This window comes from Exophiala mesophila (assembly GCF_000836275.1).
Source record: "Exophiala mesophila strain CBS 40295 unplaced genomic scaffold supercont1.5, whole genome shotgun sequence".
Lineage (NCBI taxonomy): Eukaryota > Fungi > Ascomycota > Eurotiomycetes > Chaetothyriales > Herpotrichiellaceae > Exophiala > Exophiala mesophila.
The window spans coordinates 280,799-298,027 of record NW_015622508.1 but is presented as its reverse complement, the minus strand read 5'-3'; the positions used below and the strand labels follow the sequence as shown (position 1 = coordinate 298,027).

Genomic DNA, 17,229 nt, shown 5'->3' with positions numbered 1-17,229 from the left:
GGCGTCTTGGGCGCCCTCGGGCATACGCGCTGGACCTAACCTGAGTTACGTTAGGGGCTTTAGGTAGTGGCGACGGCCAGAGGCCCGAGGCCCCTTTGGGCCCTCACTACTACGGAGTAAGTACTGCTACAGCCTTCATCCCACCACATGCCCAAGGAAAGTTGGCCGAGTAATAAGAACCACACGCACGTGAACTGAGAATGAACACCGAACGTCCACCGTCAAGTTCCGAGGTTGAACTTCAGCCTTGCGATGCATTTCTAGTCATACCACTAACCTAGGTATACGACCTAACGCTTGCCGCATTCCGAGTCGACAAGACTCTCTGTCGAGTTATTGCCGTTACTGCTTGGGTGGATTTTTCAATTCACTTTATAGTGGCCTTTTCAGGTAGACTTTCATTCATTCTAGGTCAGGACACTTGAACGGGATTTTTTCTTTCCTTGGTTTCTCAATCAGGAGCTCTCCTATCACCTGAGTGGCAGAACTATAAAATCCCAGAAGCCGAGTCGCTCGAAGACCAGCATCAGCGCGTTCTGGTCTCTTTCATTCCGTCGCCATGGCACGTATACCAAGGAGCAACCCTTTGGTGGTCCGCAAAAGAACACAGGATGGGATAGCTTTCAACTTCACTCTACCTACAGCACGGCCACAGCGCCAGAGAGCCAGATTTCTTTTTCCAGAAGACAATCCATCACTTGCAAAGTCAAGCCAAGATGGCATAGCAGCAGATGGAGACCAAGTGGTGGAGGAATTAGGCAATGATGAAACATCCCAACTCGACGCAGCAGTCAAGCCAAAACTCCGATACCATTCTATCTGGACCAAGGATCAGCACCGCGAAGCCCTCAACAATCGGTCCAACAACTACTCAAAAAACTTCAAAGTCGGCATCCAGGCACCAAACCCCCCTCGCTCCTCGTCATCATCCGATCATGGAGCCGAAGGTCTTACCCAATCTCATAAGGAGAAGCTGGTGGCTAAAGGTCAGCTGTTTCCCAGTGCAGACAGCACCGAACCACTCGTCTCACCGATTCTCCTTCGCGAGGCCTGCAAATGCGACATTTGCGTAGACCCATCTGACCGACAACGCAATTACGAATACTCGGATATTCCGACCAACATCAACGTCGCAACGGCAAGCAAATCATTCGACGGTGAAAAGACAATCATCGGATGGGAAAACGACGTCCAACCCAATCACTTTTCGGTCTTTGACCAAGCCACCACCTCACGCCTGTTACAACCTTTCCGCAACCCAGCGTGGCAAATGTACGAAAGGCCTCGCAAAGTGTGGACCCGAAAAACCTTCCGCACCGCTGAAAACGTCCGCATCGACTTCAACGACTACATGAGTGATGACGAAACTCTGGCCCGAACCCTTCATCTTCTCTGGCGAGATGGACTTGTTTTTCTCGACGGTGTACCCGAGGCCGAAGAGTCAGTCCAAAACATTGTCACCCGCATTGGCCCGCTCCAAAACACCTTTTACGGCAACACCTGGGACGTCAAGTCTAAACCGCAAGCCAAGAACGTCGCCTATACCTCAAAGCATCTAGGATTCCACATGGATCTTCTATACATGAAGGATCCACCGGGCCTCCAATTCCTACACTGTGTGCATAACACATGCGAAGGTGGCGAGTCACGCTTTGCCGACACGCTCAAAGCCATCGACATCATGTCCCGAATGCACAATGGACCAGAAATGATACAAACACTAATGGACGTACCGGTGCGATACGAGTATGACAACGACAACTTCTTCTACAGTGACACGAAACCAACGATCATGACACGCAATCCGACTCCACGGCAAAACGTGCTTCACGCACGGAACCAAGACCTGATTTCTCAGATCGAACACGTCTACTGGTCACCGCCATTTGTCGGCAACCTGGACTCATCGCTACCGCACTCCAAACTAGAGAAATTCATCCGCGCCAGTGCCATCTTCTCCAAACTCCTCAACCACGTCGAAAACGTGTATAGTGAGAAGATGGACAGCGGCACGTGCGTCATCTTCGACAACCAACGCGTGGTACACGCACGTAATTCATTCGACCTCAACAGCGGCAAACGCTGGCTCCGCGGCGCTTACTTGGGTCATCAAGACTTCGTCAGCAAAGCCGTCAGCATGATGTCCTTGATGCCCCAGGTCACCACGGCTCAGCAGGGTGAGCATACGCGCGAGATTGCCCGACCAGAATGGCATATCTACAAGGACGTGTATGGTGACTCTGGGATAGATTGCGACGATCTCGTCGAAAATCCCGTGCGTAAGATCCCCTACTATATTGATGAAAAAACAGAGAGAGGCTCGCGCCGCGGCCAGAGGGAGGAGCTCGGAAATTGAAATTGATGAGAGAGTACTGGGTGTCAATTGCCAAATACTACTTGGCATGTAGTGGTGATATGGATATGATAGCTAGTTTCATACACCCATTCTCCATTTTGCTCTTGATCATGCAAACAGACGTCGCCGGTTGGCTTTGGCGGTGCCCAGAGCCTTGTCCAGCACCTGAGTTTGGGGTGTGATGTTATTGTCCTAGGACTTGGAAATCTTGACTTGCTTGCCCCAGGCACCGCCCGCCAGCCAAAGTGTCTCCATATACACATGAGCTCTCTATACATTGGATGAATTTTCCTGCAGAGAGATTGCAATCTTAGAGGGTCACTTATCAGATGAGGGGTGAGATGTGGGATATGCAAAAGTGGCCAAGGTTTACACGTTATCAGATTCACCATCAGATAAGATTGACAAGATAAAAACAACCTCTGCGAATGGTCTGAGGATCACCTCAAAGTCATCGCAATAGATTTGAACATTGACGGGTGGTCAGAATCTATGCAGAGTCTCAGAGCATTCCTTCTAAAGGATGAGGTTGATCAAGTTTCCTAATCTCATGAACTACCTTTAAATAACAAACTAACATTCCGACGTCTGCAGCGCAATGCTTGCGAGCTCGTGGGGTGGTATTTAGAGTTTCTCATTAGAAGAAGCTGCAATACATTGTCTCTTCGCTATCCCAAGTGGTTCGATCACAGTGTCATGTTGTATCATTTGCCACATCACGTTCTCCAAAAATCTTTGGTCACATCCTCGTTCCCGTCAGAACTCATGCGGTGGCTGCAGACGGCGCGGCATATGGCTTGAAGAAGTCCGGGTCCGCAGAAAGTTCCTCTCTCACCTAATGGGAAGTAGGTTAGCCGGAGATGAGATTACATTAAACAGAAACCAGACTCACAATATCGAGACCACCAATTAGTTCACCGTTTGTATAAAGCTGAGGGAAGGTAGGCCAGTCGGAGAAAACTTTGAGGCCCTCTCGGACATCATCGTCGGCGAGAATGTTGAAAAATCTAGTTGAAATGTCAGATATTGTCAGCGACTCGAGGTTAGATGAAATGCCGCCGTACCCATATTTCACTTGATTCTCTCTCAAAATGCTGACCAATTGCCTACTGAAGCCACATTGAGGTGCGCTAGGTGTTCCCTTCATGAAGAGCATGACCGGACTATGCACAGCCGACGGTGTTAGCAGCTGACCTTGAGTTGCAATCTGTACACGTATTAACTTACGCAGCCTTGATCAACTTGGCCAACCTCTCATTCAGCTCCTTCCTTGATTCTTGAGACGCTTGTTGTGCTGTAGTCAGAGGGTCGTTGGGCTTAGGTGCGTAGGAGCTGAGATCTTTGGTTGTGGTTGGAGCATTTCCATTTGTATGCGCATGCTGTTGTGGCGCCGCTTGGAGGGGTGGCGGTAATCCATTGGACGCATAAGCACCACCTCCACCAGCGTATTTCTCGACGGCAGCGCGGACCTTGGTCGCATCGCTGCCACTCACTGTCTCCAATGTCTTATTGTCTCTCTGGAGAACGAGGAACGGTACAGCAGTGACATCGTAGGCTTCCGAAATGTCGGGAAGATCTTCAGCGTTGATGGAGAGGAATTTGATGGGAGCGTTGGCGGGATAGGTTGATGCGAGGGTGGAGAGTATGGTGTTCATTTGTGCACATGGTGCAGCCCATGGAGTGTGGAAGTATAGGACGAAGAGGGTGTTGGGTGAGGCCGCCCTGATGGACTCATCGAACACGTCTTCGGACTGGATCTCTATGAGAGAAGCCATGACAGAGATTTGCCTCAGCACAGGCGACGGTACGAGGACAGAATCGGAAGAGGTCGATGATGGAAAACGCGAGGTGAAGATAGAGATCAAGATGAAGTTTGCAGGTGCGGGTGCAGGTGCAGGTGCAGGTGACTCGTGGGATTTGGCGAGGAAGGAACGATCAAGTCGCAAGAAAGAACACAAGATGGGAAGGAAGGTGGTGGAGAATTACAAAAGTTGAGTAATTAAGGTTGTTTATCCACCGACCTGACAGTGACACCGCCAGAGGGAGTGCCTGCGACATACTCTGATACTTAAAGCGGCCGCATTGAATGCCCTCCTCCACCGTACACCGTCGACCACTACCGAAAGCTCAGTCCGCATACAATATCTGGGCTCTAGGAGCATGGAGTACAGGCATGGTGGCGGTTCATGGATCTATCGAACCACCTGCAAATCTCCGCGGGGTCTGTCGTTTGTCAGTACTCCGTAAACGCACATACAATGGCGGCTCGGGCAACTTCCTCAATTTTCCGATGACGCCATCCCTGCTGGTCTCTGCGTTATGCCAATTCGACGTCCATCAACGTGTCATTGAACATACTATATCAATCTGGCTTCTATTTCTACCATCTCAAATAGCCACAGATTGTCTTCTGCTCCTCGCTCGTTCAAGTCCAAGAGAGTCTGTCTGCTCCTCTTGTTGTCTGGTACCTTGGTAGAAATATAACAAACACACAACAGGTGAAACCAAACCAAACCACCTAGACACAATTATAGTCTGTTATTCCTTCATCTCCAGTCACTCTTCGGTCCCAGCCCAATCTCCCGTAAGCGCTTCATGGTCCCTACGATCGAAGCTGATCGTCGGAAAAAGTCTGCCATCAGTTCACCGTCCCCTTGCCGTGCTGCGAAGTCGTAACAGTGCCAGAAGAATGGTCGATCCAGTTGATTCATCAGCTTACAGCGCCCGATGATATATTTCATGGCGGCATCGACGTTGTTCCCGCCGCTGTAGTCGCCAAAATGACTTTTTAACGGTGACTCAGCAATTTGTTTCGCAAATGCCAATGAATTTGTAAAGACAATCAAGACAACAGTGCTGTGGAAAAACTTGGACCGGAATATCGCCCGTAGGTATTGCAGTCGCTCGAACAGTTCGTTTGTGCTATCCTCGTCGTCTAGGTATCGATTGTAGCATGTTAGGTCAATGGAGAAGACGCAAAAGTGGACATCGGCGAACTGTGGCATGATGCGCATCGCATTTTGGTCTTTGATCTCCACCACACGCACCGTTGCCTTGTCGATCGTCAGCTCGGTCTCTTTGACTGTGTCAATTGTCTCTGGTGCTCGGATGATATCCATATTACTGGGAAAGTAGTCCGGGTGACAGACTCGTTCGATAGCCCGGAGAAAACTAATACCAAAATTAGCCCTCGAGACTCATGCTTCGACGCTACTGACTTACTATGCCGTCGGCCCATGCTGTTGCATGATGCGATATGCTTGCTTCACGTGCCAATTCTGCCATATTTGCATTATGCTCGTTGCCACCTCAGGGCTCACCGTCCAATCAGGGGCTCCTTGTACCACGAAGTCACGCACAATCTGAGCATGGGCTTTGATGAGATGACTGATGAATCCGGTCGAGTGTTGCACATAGTCGACAATCGCAATCAATGCCTGAATAGTCAGAAGGGTAATTGACTGACGGTGTTGCTCGATCTCAGCATCTGTAAACGGCTGTCCAAACTTGATGCGCATCTGTCGGACCACCGCCGATCGACCATGCCGATCCCCCATCGCAAGCATCTTGATTTCTCGCTTCATCTTACGCCCATCTTCCTTTAGTTGGGAGTCTATCAGTGCTGACGTCTTCGAGTCACTCTGGGGAGATATCGGTGGTGTCTCAGACATGGTCCGACTTTTGATATTTAGAGCTAGATTCTCCGTGGGACTCGCCACTCGTCGGAGCATCGACCGGAAGGTGTTTTGGTAGATCTTGTGTCGCAGGAGGAACCCGTCGAATTCGAATGTCTTGGAAAACTGCGAGCCGATGGACGATCGTCTAGCAGAGGTACCAAACGATATCGAGTCGCGAAATTCGATCAACGACGTCGTGTCATCTCGTGCCAACTTGAACACCCTCCTGCTCTCTTCTCGGTTGAGGAATCGTTTCTGTTCATTTGGTGTACGGCTTGCTCGTTGTTAGCCTATATTCATGATCAGAGAACAGCCGCATTACCAATTGAAAGCAATGAGACAAAGATTAAGAGCATTAATGTGATGATCCAAATGCATCATTAGGTCTTTGATGGTTTGATCCTCGAGCAGGAAGAGCGCCCTGCGGCCAAGTCGTAATAGCTCATCATCCCATTCGAACTTGGCGATTTGATCGTGTATATGTTCCACCAACGTTCCGCAACACTTGAGAGACTCGTCGAGATCGAGTGTGAGTTGCAGATGCTGAGGTTCATGTTCCAGATTTTCGTTCACAAAATGGTCCACCTGCACCAGAGCAGTCTTGACTATGGAGAGTCGATTCGTGAGGAGATTGATGTTGAATGCTGCATCCTTGTATTTGAGCCGGAGAGTGTTAAGTGTACAGACGGATTTGCCGATGATGGTGATGATGGAAGCCACTCCAGCCGCGATTCCGAGTGTCGACGAGATGGGATCCATGGATGGAGGGAGCCCAGAGACTTTATATCACCAAGAAGTAATTGCTTGTACACAAGGTTTTTTGTGATGATATTTCCAACTCACCACTGAATGTGCCAAGGTCTAGATAACATCGACCTCGTGGAGTAAAGTAGCTCTATTGCCATCTAAAAGCCGACGACAGAGTGCAATCACCTGAAGCAACGCGATGTTGTGTATATTCAAGACAGGACATGGGCTCGAGACGAAGAAAACAAACAGAGAGCCTGTGTCGATGGGAAACCACTTGTTGATTAGGCGACATATGGAAGACACCCTGTCGACACCACGCCGCATGCTTTCGTGGCAGATTCAGATATTCCTTCGACATCCTCAGAGGGCTGGGGTACTGTACCTCGTCTGTACGTGCAGTACAGTATGTCGTCTAGTGCAAGGGTAGAAACAAACGATCGAATGGGCAAGCAAATCTCATTCAACGATACACGCCGGAACCATGGCTTGACCAAACTAGTTTGACATGGGCAGGCGCCTTGAACGACCCTGAACCACGCGTTATCTTGCATATTGATGGTTGAACCGTAGAAGATCCAGCATTCAGCAAACTGCAGGCGTTGTCGGGCAAGAGTAGGCGAAGTTGCAATTCGCGTGACCACAACTGACCAAGCGAGGCCGGAGGGAGAACGTGGCAGTGGAAGACGACCTCGTGGGTTTAGCCACCAGGACAACTAGCAGGGTTTGCCTGCAAGAACAGGGGATTGCCACGCGGTGAGGAAGCATGTGCAGCAATCGGGGGGTCGATGGGCCCCTCAGGCCAAGGATGCCTCATGCAGAGGCACCAATCGAGGTTTGACGAGGAATGTGATGAGACCAACTCGTAGGCGACATTGGCGCGTTTCGAGAAGGGGTCTCATGGTGACGAGTCGAGCACTACCATTTACAGTCAGCGGTTTGTTCCCCAGAATTGAAGAACGACGTAAAGACAGCGTTTCAAACGTCCTTTTGCATGCTACATAGCCCCCTTTGAACCGGGTACTTTCTCGGTGAAAGACCCTTTTCAGAATCAACGCAGCCTAGCGTCATGTAGAACAGACAATCATCTCGGGGGCTGTTGTTGAAGAAGAATGAATTCCGTCTTTTTCCTCGTTTTTGAAGCCCATCCATGCCATCTCATCAAGTGGGGTAGGCAAAGTTCGCCAAGGCAGACTTGTCAGGAGACATCATGCAGCATACGTGAAGCATCTCTCACTGTGCCGATAACAGGAGCAATTCGCTAGGAAATTGGACTGGACACGAAACTTGGCTGAGAAGCACTCAGGACAGAAGATGTGCCGTTGTGTGAATGGAAAAACGTCGGTTAGACCAAAACAGCTGTTCACCGACCTGGCCATCCCCATCACAGATATCTCGCCAGAGGCTTACCGCGAGAGCCGGTTCAGCCTGACAGACATGGATCAATTGAGGTACTGGTTGTTGGGCCTTACTGCAACACGATCGAGTTCAAGTTGACCACAGTAGGAATGTTGCCCCTTTTCCACGAGGTCATCGAAGCCCGAGGGGTCCCCTCTCTTTGAAGGGTGGAGACGCTTGTCCCACCGACGTCGTGCCATGTTCGTGTTCTAGGGGATCTTCGTCATCTACTTAGTGCCTCGCAAGGTGTTCGCTTGCTGCCGAACGCTGCCGAAAGCTACCTATGCGCCGCTCGGCATCTCCCTTGGAGAATGCCGTCGAATTTAAGCAAAGCTGTCCTCAACTTCCTCGCGGGTATCGTGAACCGGTGAGTCCGGTTCAGAGGACCATCTCTGTTTGTCTTGGCTACCTAGATTATCGGCCCCGGCCACGCCCTATCCCAATGTCTGGATGGGTTAGGAACTGCATTCTTCAACCTTAAACTCCTTATGAGATTCATCAAGATCCAGTTCTGCCGGGAAAACTTGGAACAGCCCAAGCGCCCAAGACCTGACGCTGAGAAGTGGGAGGCCGCCAGGGGGGACGGCGGTGGGGGAAAGCCCGCTAGAAAAGGTGACCGCTGTAGGTCACGGAGATCAATCACCATGCACCGCAGGCAAGTACTCGTGTTGCCGTTGTCGTTGCCAGCGCCTTCAAGTGCATGTTGCGACCATCCTCTTGAGAGCCGTGACCGAGGCCGTGTGGATGCTCATCCAATAGGTGACCATTAACCTAAGCGTCGTAATCGTCGTGTCGAAGAGGACAGTTCTCCCACGATTCGTGGAAGGACACAGCATCTCGTTCATTGGACGATGCAAATCGAGTCAATGGGGACATGATTTATCGTGGTGGCGTGCAATATCAGGGCGGTAAGGATTTGTGACAGTCAGGGATTAGACAGCCCACAAGATCCATCATGGTTCCGCAATCGCGATCAGCGTTTCCACTCTCCCCTCCCTCTCATGTGTGCTTCAATAGCTCTCCACACCTCTTCCACCGTCTCTCTGTCCCTCCACCGTCTGCCGGTCCTTGTATCCGGCTCAACATTGGCACCATGAGCTCTTTCGTCCCATCTTTCTACGGCATACGTCTTGACACTGCTGCCCCAGCCTTTGACTTCTGCCGGGATCGGTGGTCCCTTCTCTCCCACATAAATCCCTAGAACGTGACCGAACAGCTCTTGAGGCTCTCTCCATTTATAGCTTCGAAATTGCCAACTCTGTCCGGTCGTGAAAACGGCCACCACTCGTGACCAGTAATCCGGTTTGAACTGATCAGGAGAGTCAACAAGAATGAACCGGAAAGGCTTCTCGCTCAATGAGTGGAGTGTCCGTGTAATGTGGAGTAAATTGGCTGTCGTCTGTGTTGAGAGAGTGGGATGGTCTGGAGGAACGTAAAGCCCGGTGTCGAGGAACGTTTTGATATTTGACATGCGTAGGAGTGATGAGGCCGATGGTGATAGAAGGATGATGGGATCCGAGCGTTTAGAAGACACAGCCGAAGACGGTTGCTTGGTCATTCCAGCCGCAGGACGAGCAGCAAGTTGGGATGTCTTGGCCGCCTGGCCTGGTCGACCGCCGGCCGCTGGCATACCTTTGCGACGACCAAGGAACGTTTCTGCATGTTTTCGAACTCCAGAAAAGTCCTGTGAGTAATGTATCATTAGCACAGTCCGTCATCCAACGTCGCAAGTGAAAACCTCTCTCACCGTGGGCTTAATCCCTCTCAATGCAGTGTTGTGGTTACCGAGCCTCCTCTCGCCATTGTAAATGGCCTGTAGCCTGGCGTCGATTGTCTTGATCGGTCGCCCTCCAATCAACTGGGTCACCCCAACCCCTGCTCCACCAACTGTAGGCACAGCAGCGCCGCCAGCAACATCAGCAGCCCTGCTTGCAGCGTCACCCAATGCAGAGGCATCGACTCCCTCAACGGCCTTGATGTACTCGGACTCATCCGAGGCTCCCTCCAGCCAGGTAAGCAGATCTAGCCTCTCGACGAAGATCAGGTTGCGGACTTTCTGGCCCTCGGGCAACAGCTTGTTAAGCTCCGCGGCGCGGGCGATGTACTCTGGGACAGCGACATCTTTTTGGAGCCAGGCGAAGAAGATACTTCTCAGGTCAACGGGAACGATGTCAGGATTGGTGGAGACGAATCTCGTTTTCTGGTCGAGTGGAAGGCACTGAGCGGTAGGATGAGTGAAGTAGAGGTGCGTGGCATCCTCAAAGTTGCTGGTCTGCTGGTCAAGGGCGGTAGTAATGTCTGCAGACCGTGTGAGGACAGGTTGTTTCGCGGCCGAAATTGAGGATCGCAGTAGCTGCAAGGCGTCTGCAGAGGCCATGACGAGTGGGAATTGGCGGATGGGAGGCAAGATGCGTAGGTTAGACGAATGTCATTTCACAGCCACCGTCGGCATCGAGGGAGGTGGAGCGAGTCTCGACAGAGTGGAAGAAATCGACGTGGCTTGCAAGATTCCACAGGCAGTTCAAAGGCAGATCAAACAAAGGACGCGGTGGATTGCAGTTACAGTGCTGAAAATGCAAGGCATGAACGCAGATTCGGATCAATAATGATCCGCGCCGAGTTGCTAGTGACAGTCGGAGGCCCACGTCGGAAGCCCACATCGGAGGCACTACTACAGGTGGCTGCCTCTACTACGACTCTTCAAGGGATGATGGACACACGGCAGAGGACTTGTAGAATCGAGGATATTAAGCCTGATCTTACCAAGGAGCATCTGCCTTTCGGTGCGCAATATCGTAGTCGACGAGCCTAATATTGGAATTGTCAGCAGGGATTAGTAAAGCCACATCTTTTGGTTAACGAGGTTCATCCACAACATTATGTGGTGGAAAAACTGAAGATTCCGCAGTCTTGGCGTATATGCGCCTCCCCTGTCTTCTGGTGCTGCCCAAAGTCTTTGGTCGGAAATACCGAACATCATGCAAGCGTTCCCACACGAGTGGATAAAGTCGCAGTCAGCCGGTATTATGGGCAGCTCTGAGAACTAACAAAAGCAGAAGTTCACTGGCGAAGAAGTATCCCAAAGCTGTCCGAAGTTCACCAGGAGACGATGTCGGAGACGCGCCTCGTTGGATATCGGCCCTTCCGAGCACACTGGCAGAGGAATTTCCTGATTCAAGACCACTCCCCGGCCAATTCCAGGTGACTGTGCTTGATCTAACAATATCAATGCGCCAAGCGGGGTGGCAGATACCTGCGCATGTGGTATTGTCGGATCACACTGTGAGGGTGTCAGTGCAACTCGTATCCGCAACCCAGCCTTCGGCGACCCCGTGATATTAGTCCACAATAATCATCCACCATGGGTGGCCGAACGACTCTGGGCGATATTGAGGGAAAAAATTTCAGAGACATAGACAATGGACCGTGTCCTAATTTCGGCAAGTGGCAGTGTCGGGTTCCTTCTTGTGGGAGTAATAATGCGTTTCTGGCTATGTTCTGATAATCCATACTCTCTTCGGTCGTGATTGCAAACGACTCTTGAGGCTACCTAGAGTAAAGATCAAGATCTGAAATATTTGCACTTGGAAAACTTTGGGGACTATACAATCCAAGTCGATGTCCAAGGAGCTCGATCCCCAATGGTGCAAGCATAGCTATGTAAAGCTCATCCATGGTGTTGACAGCAGTAACAGCCAAATACATTGCTCTTCGTATATCCATCACCATATTTACAACAGTCCCACAACGTTGATCCGTGTGTGAGACGCTTGCAAGAGCCCTCGCTTGAGAGGCCTCGAATTTTATGCATGCTTCTCTCCTTTTCCGCCCGAAGCCCACCTACCGTCCGTGTCTCGCTTCCTCCTCGAGGGTATCTTTCCAATGCAAATGCAAAAAATCTGGATGGGTTGCGCCGTTTAAATGTAAAATTTGGTCAAAAATTGACCTGGATGTCCGCTTGACCACGCTATGCAAAACCGATGCATGTAAGAATGTTAAATCACCGGACAGGTTAAGACCCGCTCTCAGCCAATGTCTTTGTAGACATGTGGCAGTGTGATCTCGAATGAGTATGGGAGTAGAGACCTCGCCCGCATGTCGAAGAAGGAATGTCACTTTTGTACATGGTCTTCGGGAGAGAGATTTGTTGATTAGTATGTTCAGGGAGGCCAGTCTGCACCACAAAGAACGATGTTTCAATTGGGTGAGGCCACCTTTGATGTCGTCACATGAAAAAATTGGTTCAAAGTCGTCCTCTCAGCCGCGTCCGGTGTTGGAGCGGCTGAGTCGATCGGTCGCGGGTGATAAGGCACGGGTGCCACCGATCAAGTCGACATCATGCTCTCGAAGAACGCTTGCATGTTTTGGGTCACGTAGGAATTTTGGTACGGAGTCCTGCAACAGGCATGAGTAAAGTTGCCACAAGAGCACGGTAAGCTTGACTTACACTGGCCATGAGTTTGAAGACGGCAGCCTGGGCCAGTTCAAAGAGTTCCACCACATCCGCTAAACTCTCTCGCATCGAGTCGTCATCTGTGTTGGTCCTGATCATGCGACTATCGAGGCGGTTGCGAAGAGAGTGATCGATGTTGAGTTCGGAAGGAGCACCAGAGGCCAGGAAAGAATTGTACAGTCCTCCACAAGTCAGCATGGGTCAAATGGTTAATGGGATTCTCTTACCGTAGGCAGCTGCCAAGGTCTCTCTTACAGAGTCTGGCCGGTCGAGCTTTCCTCCTTGCTCGAGTGATCGATATGAGGTGGTGAAGTCGTGGACGTCAAAGTAGAACTGCAGATTCTCCTCGCAAAGGGACTGTCTTAGGAACTCGCGGAACAACAGACGAAGAGCGGCGTCCTGAAGGATGACATTGAGCCTGCTCACGTTGGAATCGCGGACTGATCGTGATTTGTCCTTTGTATCACGGCTGTCTTCGCTGTTGACGCTGGGTGGTCGTGCGATCCAACCACAGACGCGTTGGCCTCGCTCAGTGGGAGTGTAGATGGCAAATTTGGTGGGTTGGAAATAGGTAGCCATGGGGTTCATGCGAACGTAGGATCGGTCTTCCACAACGGGCTGGATGAGTTGCCACTTCACAAATAATTCGGCCATCTCATATGTTTCCCGCCGATCGATTGTCGTGCAACAATCGAGAAGCCAGTCCGAGGCAGCCTTGCCAGTAAAGGTGTTTGCGACATTCTTGTCAAGCACGCGTCGTTCCTTGGCCATCTTGACTCCAACCATACCCGAGGCGTAATCCGAGACCGAGTCGGAGTCGGAAAGAGAGGTTGAGCTTTTGAGATTGGGACCTTCAAAACCCATGAACCGTCGGAAGATGATCTCTACCGTAGCACGGTCCTGGACGAGTTTATCAGTGGTGGCATCTCGTTCTAGTGCGACAATCTGCATGGGGCTGCGTTTGAGTAGAGGCTCAATATGCCTAGCATTGATACCATTTCGCCCACAAAACCTCTGCAGGATGGCGACGCCCTTAGGTGTAAGTTGCCACACGGCCCCTTTTGTGACGAAGGTGGTGTTGGTCTTTGATTCGGCAGATTCAATCATGCGAGCGTCGACGAAGCGTTGACAGACCGAACGTGCCATTTCCTTGGCCATAGAAAATGTGGTGGTAGTGGTGGTGACGACCCATCTCGTTGGATTCTTGGGATCTGGTATTCGATTTGACTGCGAAAATTTGAGCGACCCAAGGTTGGTGATGGCTTCTTCTGACAAGAATGTCTCTTCGACCCTGGTGAAACGAACTCTGTGCGGTGTAAGCGGCAGACTTGTGATCAATGTCGAAAACAGATCTTTGAAATCTCGAGTGAAGGGCCGCTCATCATCGGTCATGCGTAGGATCTTTGACGAAGTTTGATGCATCCTTCCATTGTTCTTATCCGTGGTGGGCATTGGAGGAACCGTCGTACTGCTCCGTGGCTCTTGGGGAGTTTGAGCGACTCCACTGACTCTTCGCGACTGCGACAAGGATGTGTTCGGTAGGTCGGCTGGGGATGTCGGCGACCGAGAAAGACTGGGACGGGAGGTAGTGTAGGAGGGCTGCTTGGAGAGGCTGCTGGAGGAGGTGGCAGACCGCAAAGCAGGTGAGGAAGGGCTCGCTATGGCGGTGAGATTGGCAAAGGCGTTGGAGGTCTTTTCCCTGGCTAGCGACGCCAGAGAACGTCTACTCTTGGTGTGTACAAGACTGGTCGAATTGCTGTGGGAGTGATTAGGCGGGCGGGACACCTCGCGGTTAGAGGAATGCCCTGGTGAAGAAGTGTGTTCAGCGACAGAATGAGCAGAGAGGTGAGGGTCTGGCGAAGTCATGGAGTCGTAGATATGACCATTGCTCAAACGGAACATGAAGGAGATTGGAAAGGTGTGTGGGAGGTGATCAGTTGGACATGGTAGGGTTCCGCACAGGACAGTGGCATCGTCAGGTCGGGTGAGGATAAGACAGGCTTTAGGATGTGGCCTGCAGAGGGCATGGAGCACTTGAGTAGTCAACGGTGGGTGTGGGTTGTTGGCGGCCAGGGCAGACAGACGGCAGAAGCAGAGCCAGGCGCAGGCGCGGTGAAAATCCACGATGATCGGAAGGCTAGGGCCAGCGTGGGCCAGCGTGGGCCAGGATTGCTCACTATGGGTAATGCGTACCAGACCACGAGGGTGTGGAGACACCTACTGTACAGGCTAACAAGCCCTGGTCCATCGCCCCAGCAGGGGTCTGAGGTGCAGAGTTCGAACTAGGGAGCTAGTGCGCCAGCGTTGGAAATTTTGAACAGGGGGGATGCAAAATTCGAGAAGAAAACTCTCCGGGTTGGTCACTCTGTGACACGAATTGGGACATGGCTACACTGGGTGACTGACCCGCAATAATAATAGTACCTACTCCGTATGTGTACTCCGTAAGTACGGGTAGTGAGGCATGCCCAAGTTCAAGGTTTGGTAGCATCCTACGATCGTAATTTACGCATACGTATATACATACGATATAGGTAGGTACATATACAGGATGTTAGGGCTTTCACAAGGTAGATTGTGGCCTACAGGCTGGGTATTCGCATGTAAGGGCAGGTGGGTAGCCAGCCACTTGCATGTCACCTTGCTCAGTCCAATGTCACTCTTATTATGGAGGAGATGTGCGTATGAGGTGGTAGCATAAGGCACGGGACCAGTTCAACGATTGTTGATGAGGCAATGATCATCCAACACTACGGATTCAAGGTTCAAATTGGGGGTGCCTGAATCCACGGCTCCATGGCCCCAAGGGCCAACACGGCCACCTATCCATAGGATCAAAACTCTGCCACGTTTGCCCACAAGGTGAATGGGATAATTGACGGAAGGATTTCCAGCGCTGACAGTACATACAAGAGTGTAATGTGAGAAACATATGGTTGATGGACAATTGCATCAAGGTCCCGTGGGCTTGGGATTCACCACGCTTTATTATCCTGAACAGGGAGAATCCCCGACAACTACGCCCCTGCAACGTGTTTCCTGTGTGCCTTGCCCTGGTGGAAAGGGTCCGTGAATTCCAGTCACATGGTTCTGTGCTACATCGGCAAGACATCTGCGTGTTCAATCTGTTACAATGTAGAATCCTGGTCCTGGGATGGCCATGTGGGAGTTACAGTATTCTCGTGTCACCGAGTTGGTAAGCTGGGCACGTTGCAGGGATTTGGACGCTTCAGAGGCAAGTAAAGTACTTTACTTATTTCTCAGTCGTGGAAGGAAGTAAGCAGTGCACTGATTATACCACTCACGATACTCCAAACAGCTTCAAGCATCGTTTCATTCTTCATTCTTCACCACGTACTGATTGATAATATCTACGTTGTCTTCTTACCAATGCACCACAGCCATTGACTCGCACTGCACACATCGAACATGTTGATGCCAATGCCTTGCGTTTCAACTGCGTCAAAGGCATTGGCGTCGTGACTTGAGTATTAAGTATCAAAAACCAACACACTCCCTGTCACAGTCTGGTCCTGGAACCTGCTTTGCCAAGGTTACACAATAATGCCTTCCCCTTCCCCAAACATGCCGGCGACGAATTGAGACCACTGCGTCAAGATGCCTGTTGGCACATGGACATTCGCCTCGAGATACTAATGCAAGACCCCGCATTAGTGCCTGGCCTAGTGAGGCTGGTCTGACCGGACCAGAGTCTCGTAGAGTAAGAAGTAACGGAGGCGTGGGAGGACAACAGTTGTTACTCCAGTCCGACTCAGAAACCAGTTTTAGTCTCAGCCTGCAAACTACCTTCGGATAGACCAGTGGCCCTATGAGATGGCGACAGTCGTGATAAGGCAGGGAAAGTGCATGTCTGAAAATTCACCCAGTCTCGCGCGATTGGCCAGCCTGTAAATCTCGTTCATCACAGTAACCGCTTTGGCTAAAGATGGACTTGCCAACATCCACACTCGGATCAATAATGAACACTCCCTTGCGATGGTGTTAGGTTTAGTAGTTCGTATACCCAGTCCTCTGTTTCGCGGGGATTGGCAGCACAGTCGATCTAAATTCTCCGTTAGGCATGATATTACGCATAGAACAAGCCTTTGATCGTGGTGGTTTGATCCTGCCAATAAAAGTCCACCAAGGTTCAAGGTTCCAGATCAAATGGAGGAGGAGCACGAGCCCACGGACGGTCCATTCCATGCCCATTGCAACGTCCAACTCTGGTTACTAGAGGAGACTAGGCACACTCAAATGCTCGTGCGTCGATGACCGTTGAAGTTTATTTGTCTTTATATTGATCACAGACCGCGTGGATTTGTCCATTTCTTCGGGTTTGACAGGGGAAACATGTTGCACGATTGGGTAGCCAGGAACAGAAGCCATTTCGTACACAACAGAGTCTGCGAGACGGTCTGAACTCTGATACCGGAATTGGGCCCTCAGCTGTGGCCAGCTACCAGTAGACATCCGCAGAGGTAGTGGACATTTGGGGCCCTAGTCCTTGCTGTTCTTTCGAGCGGGAAAGACACTTGGGAAGCGATGATCATGGCCAAATTTGACTGATGCTAAGGATTTCGAATTATCACACTACT

The 17,229-nt window shown here is 50.9% G+C and overlaps 5 protein-coding genes across 5 annotated transcripts; 1 reads left to right on the top strand and 4 right to left on the bottom strand.

Annotated features, from left to right (window-relative positions):
- Positions 1-228: 228 nt before the first annotated feature.
- PV10_06916 (uncharacterized protein) lies at positions 229-2,861 on the top strand. The gene has a single exon (XM_016371765.1). The coding sequence runs from the start codon at positions 560-562 to the stop codon at positions 2,354-2,356; it is 1,797 nt and encodes a 598-aa protein (XP_016221097.1). The 5' UTR covers positions 229-559; the 3' UTR covers positions 2,357-2,861.
- Positions 2,801-4,363, bottom strand: PV10_06915 (Grx4 family monothiol glutaredoxin). The gene is made up of 4 exons (XM_016371764.1): positions 3,584-4,363; positions 3,421-3,519; positions 3,249-3,363; positions 2,801-3,191 (listed from the first exon to the last, which is right to left on the bottom strand). Exons 1-4 carry the CDS (start codon positions 4,129-4,131, stop codon positions 3,120-3,122), a joined length of 834 nt encoding a protein of 277 aa, XP_016221096.1. The 5' UTR covers positions 4,132-4,363; the 3' UTR covers positions 2,801-3,119.
- Positions 4,364-4,902: 539 nt separating this feature from the next.
- PV10_06914 (uncharacterized protein) lies at positions 4,903-6,792 on the bottom strand (the record flags this gene model as incomplete). Its single annotated transcript, XM_016371763.1, has 3 exons — positions 4,903-5,527; positions 5,579-6,307; positions 6,356-6,792. The coding sequence occupies 3 exons, from the start codon at positions 6,790-6,792 to the stop codon at positions 4,903-4,905; spliced, it is 1,791 nt and encodes a 596-aa protein (XP_016221095.1).
- Positions 6,793-9,151: 2,359 nt separating this feature from the next.
- PV10_06913 (uncharacterized protein) lies at positions 9,152-10,555 on the bottom strand (the record flags this gene model as incomplete). The annotated part of the gene is made up of 2 exons (XM_016371762.1): positions 9,152-9,862; positions 9,926-10,555. The coding sequence occupies 2 exons, from the start codon at positions 10,553-10,555 to the stop codon at positions 9,152-9,154; spliced, it is 1,341 nt and encodes a 446-aa protein (XP_016221094.1).
- Positions 10,556-11,647: 1,092 nt separating this feature from the next.
- On the bottom strand, positions 11,648-14,709 carry PV10_06912 (uncharacterized protein). The gene is made up of 3 exons (XM_016371761.1): positions 12,859-14,709; positions 12,626-12,813; positions 11,648-12,573 (listed from the first exon to the last, which is right to left on the bottom strand). Exons 1-3 carry the CDS (start codon positions 14,531-14,533, stop codon positions 12,436-12,438), a joined length of 2,001 nt encoding a protein of 666 aa, XP_016221093.1. The 5' UTR covers positions 14,534-14,709; the 3' UTR covers positions 11,648-12,435.
- Between the last annotated feature and the right edge of the window lie 2,520 nt (positions 14,710-17,229).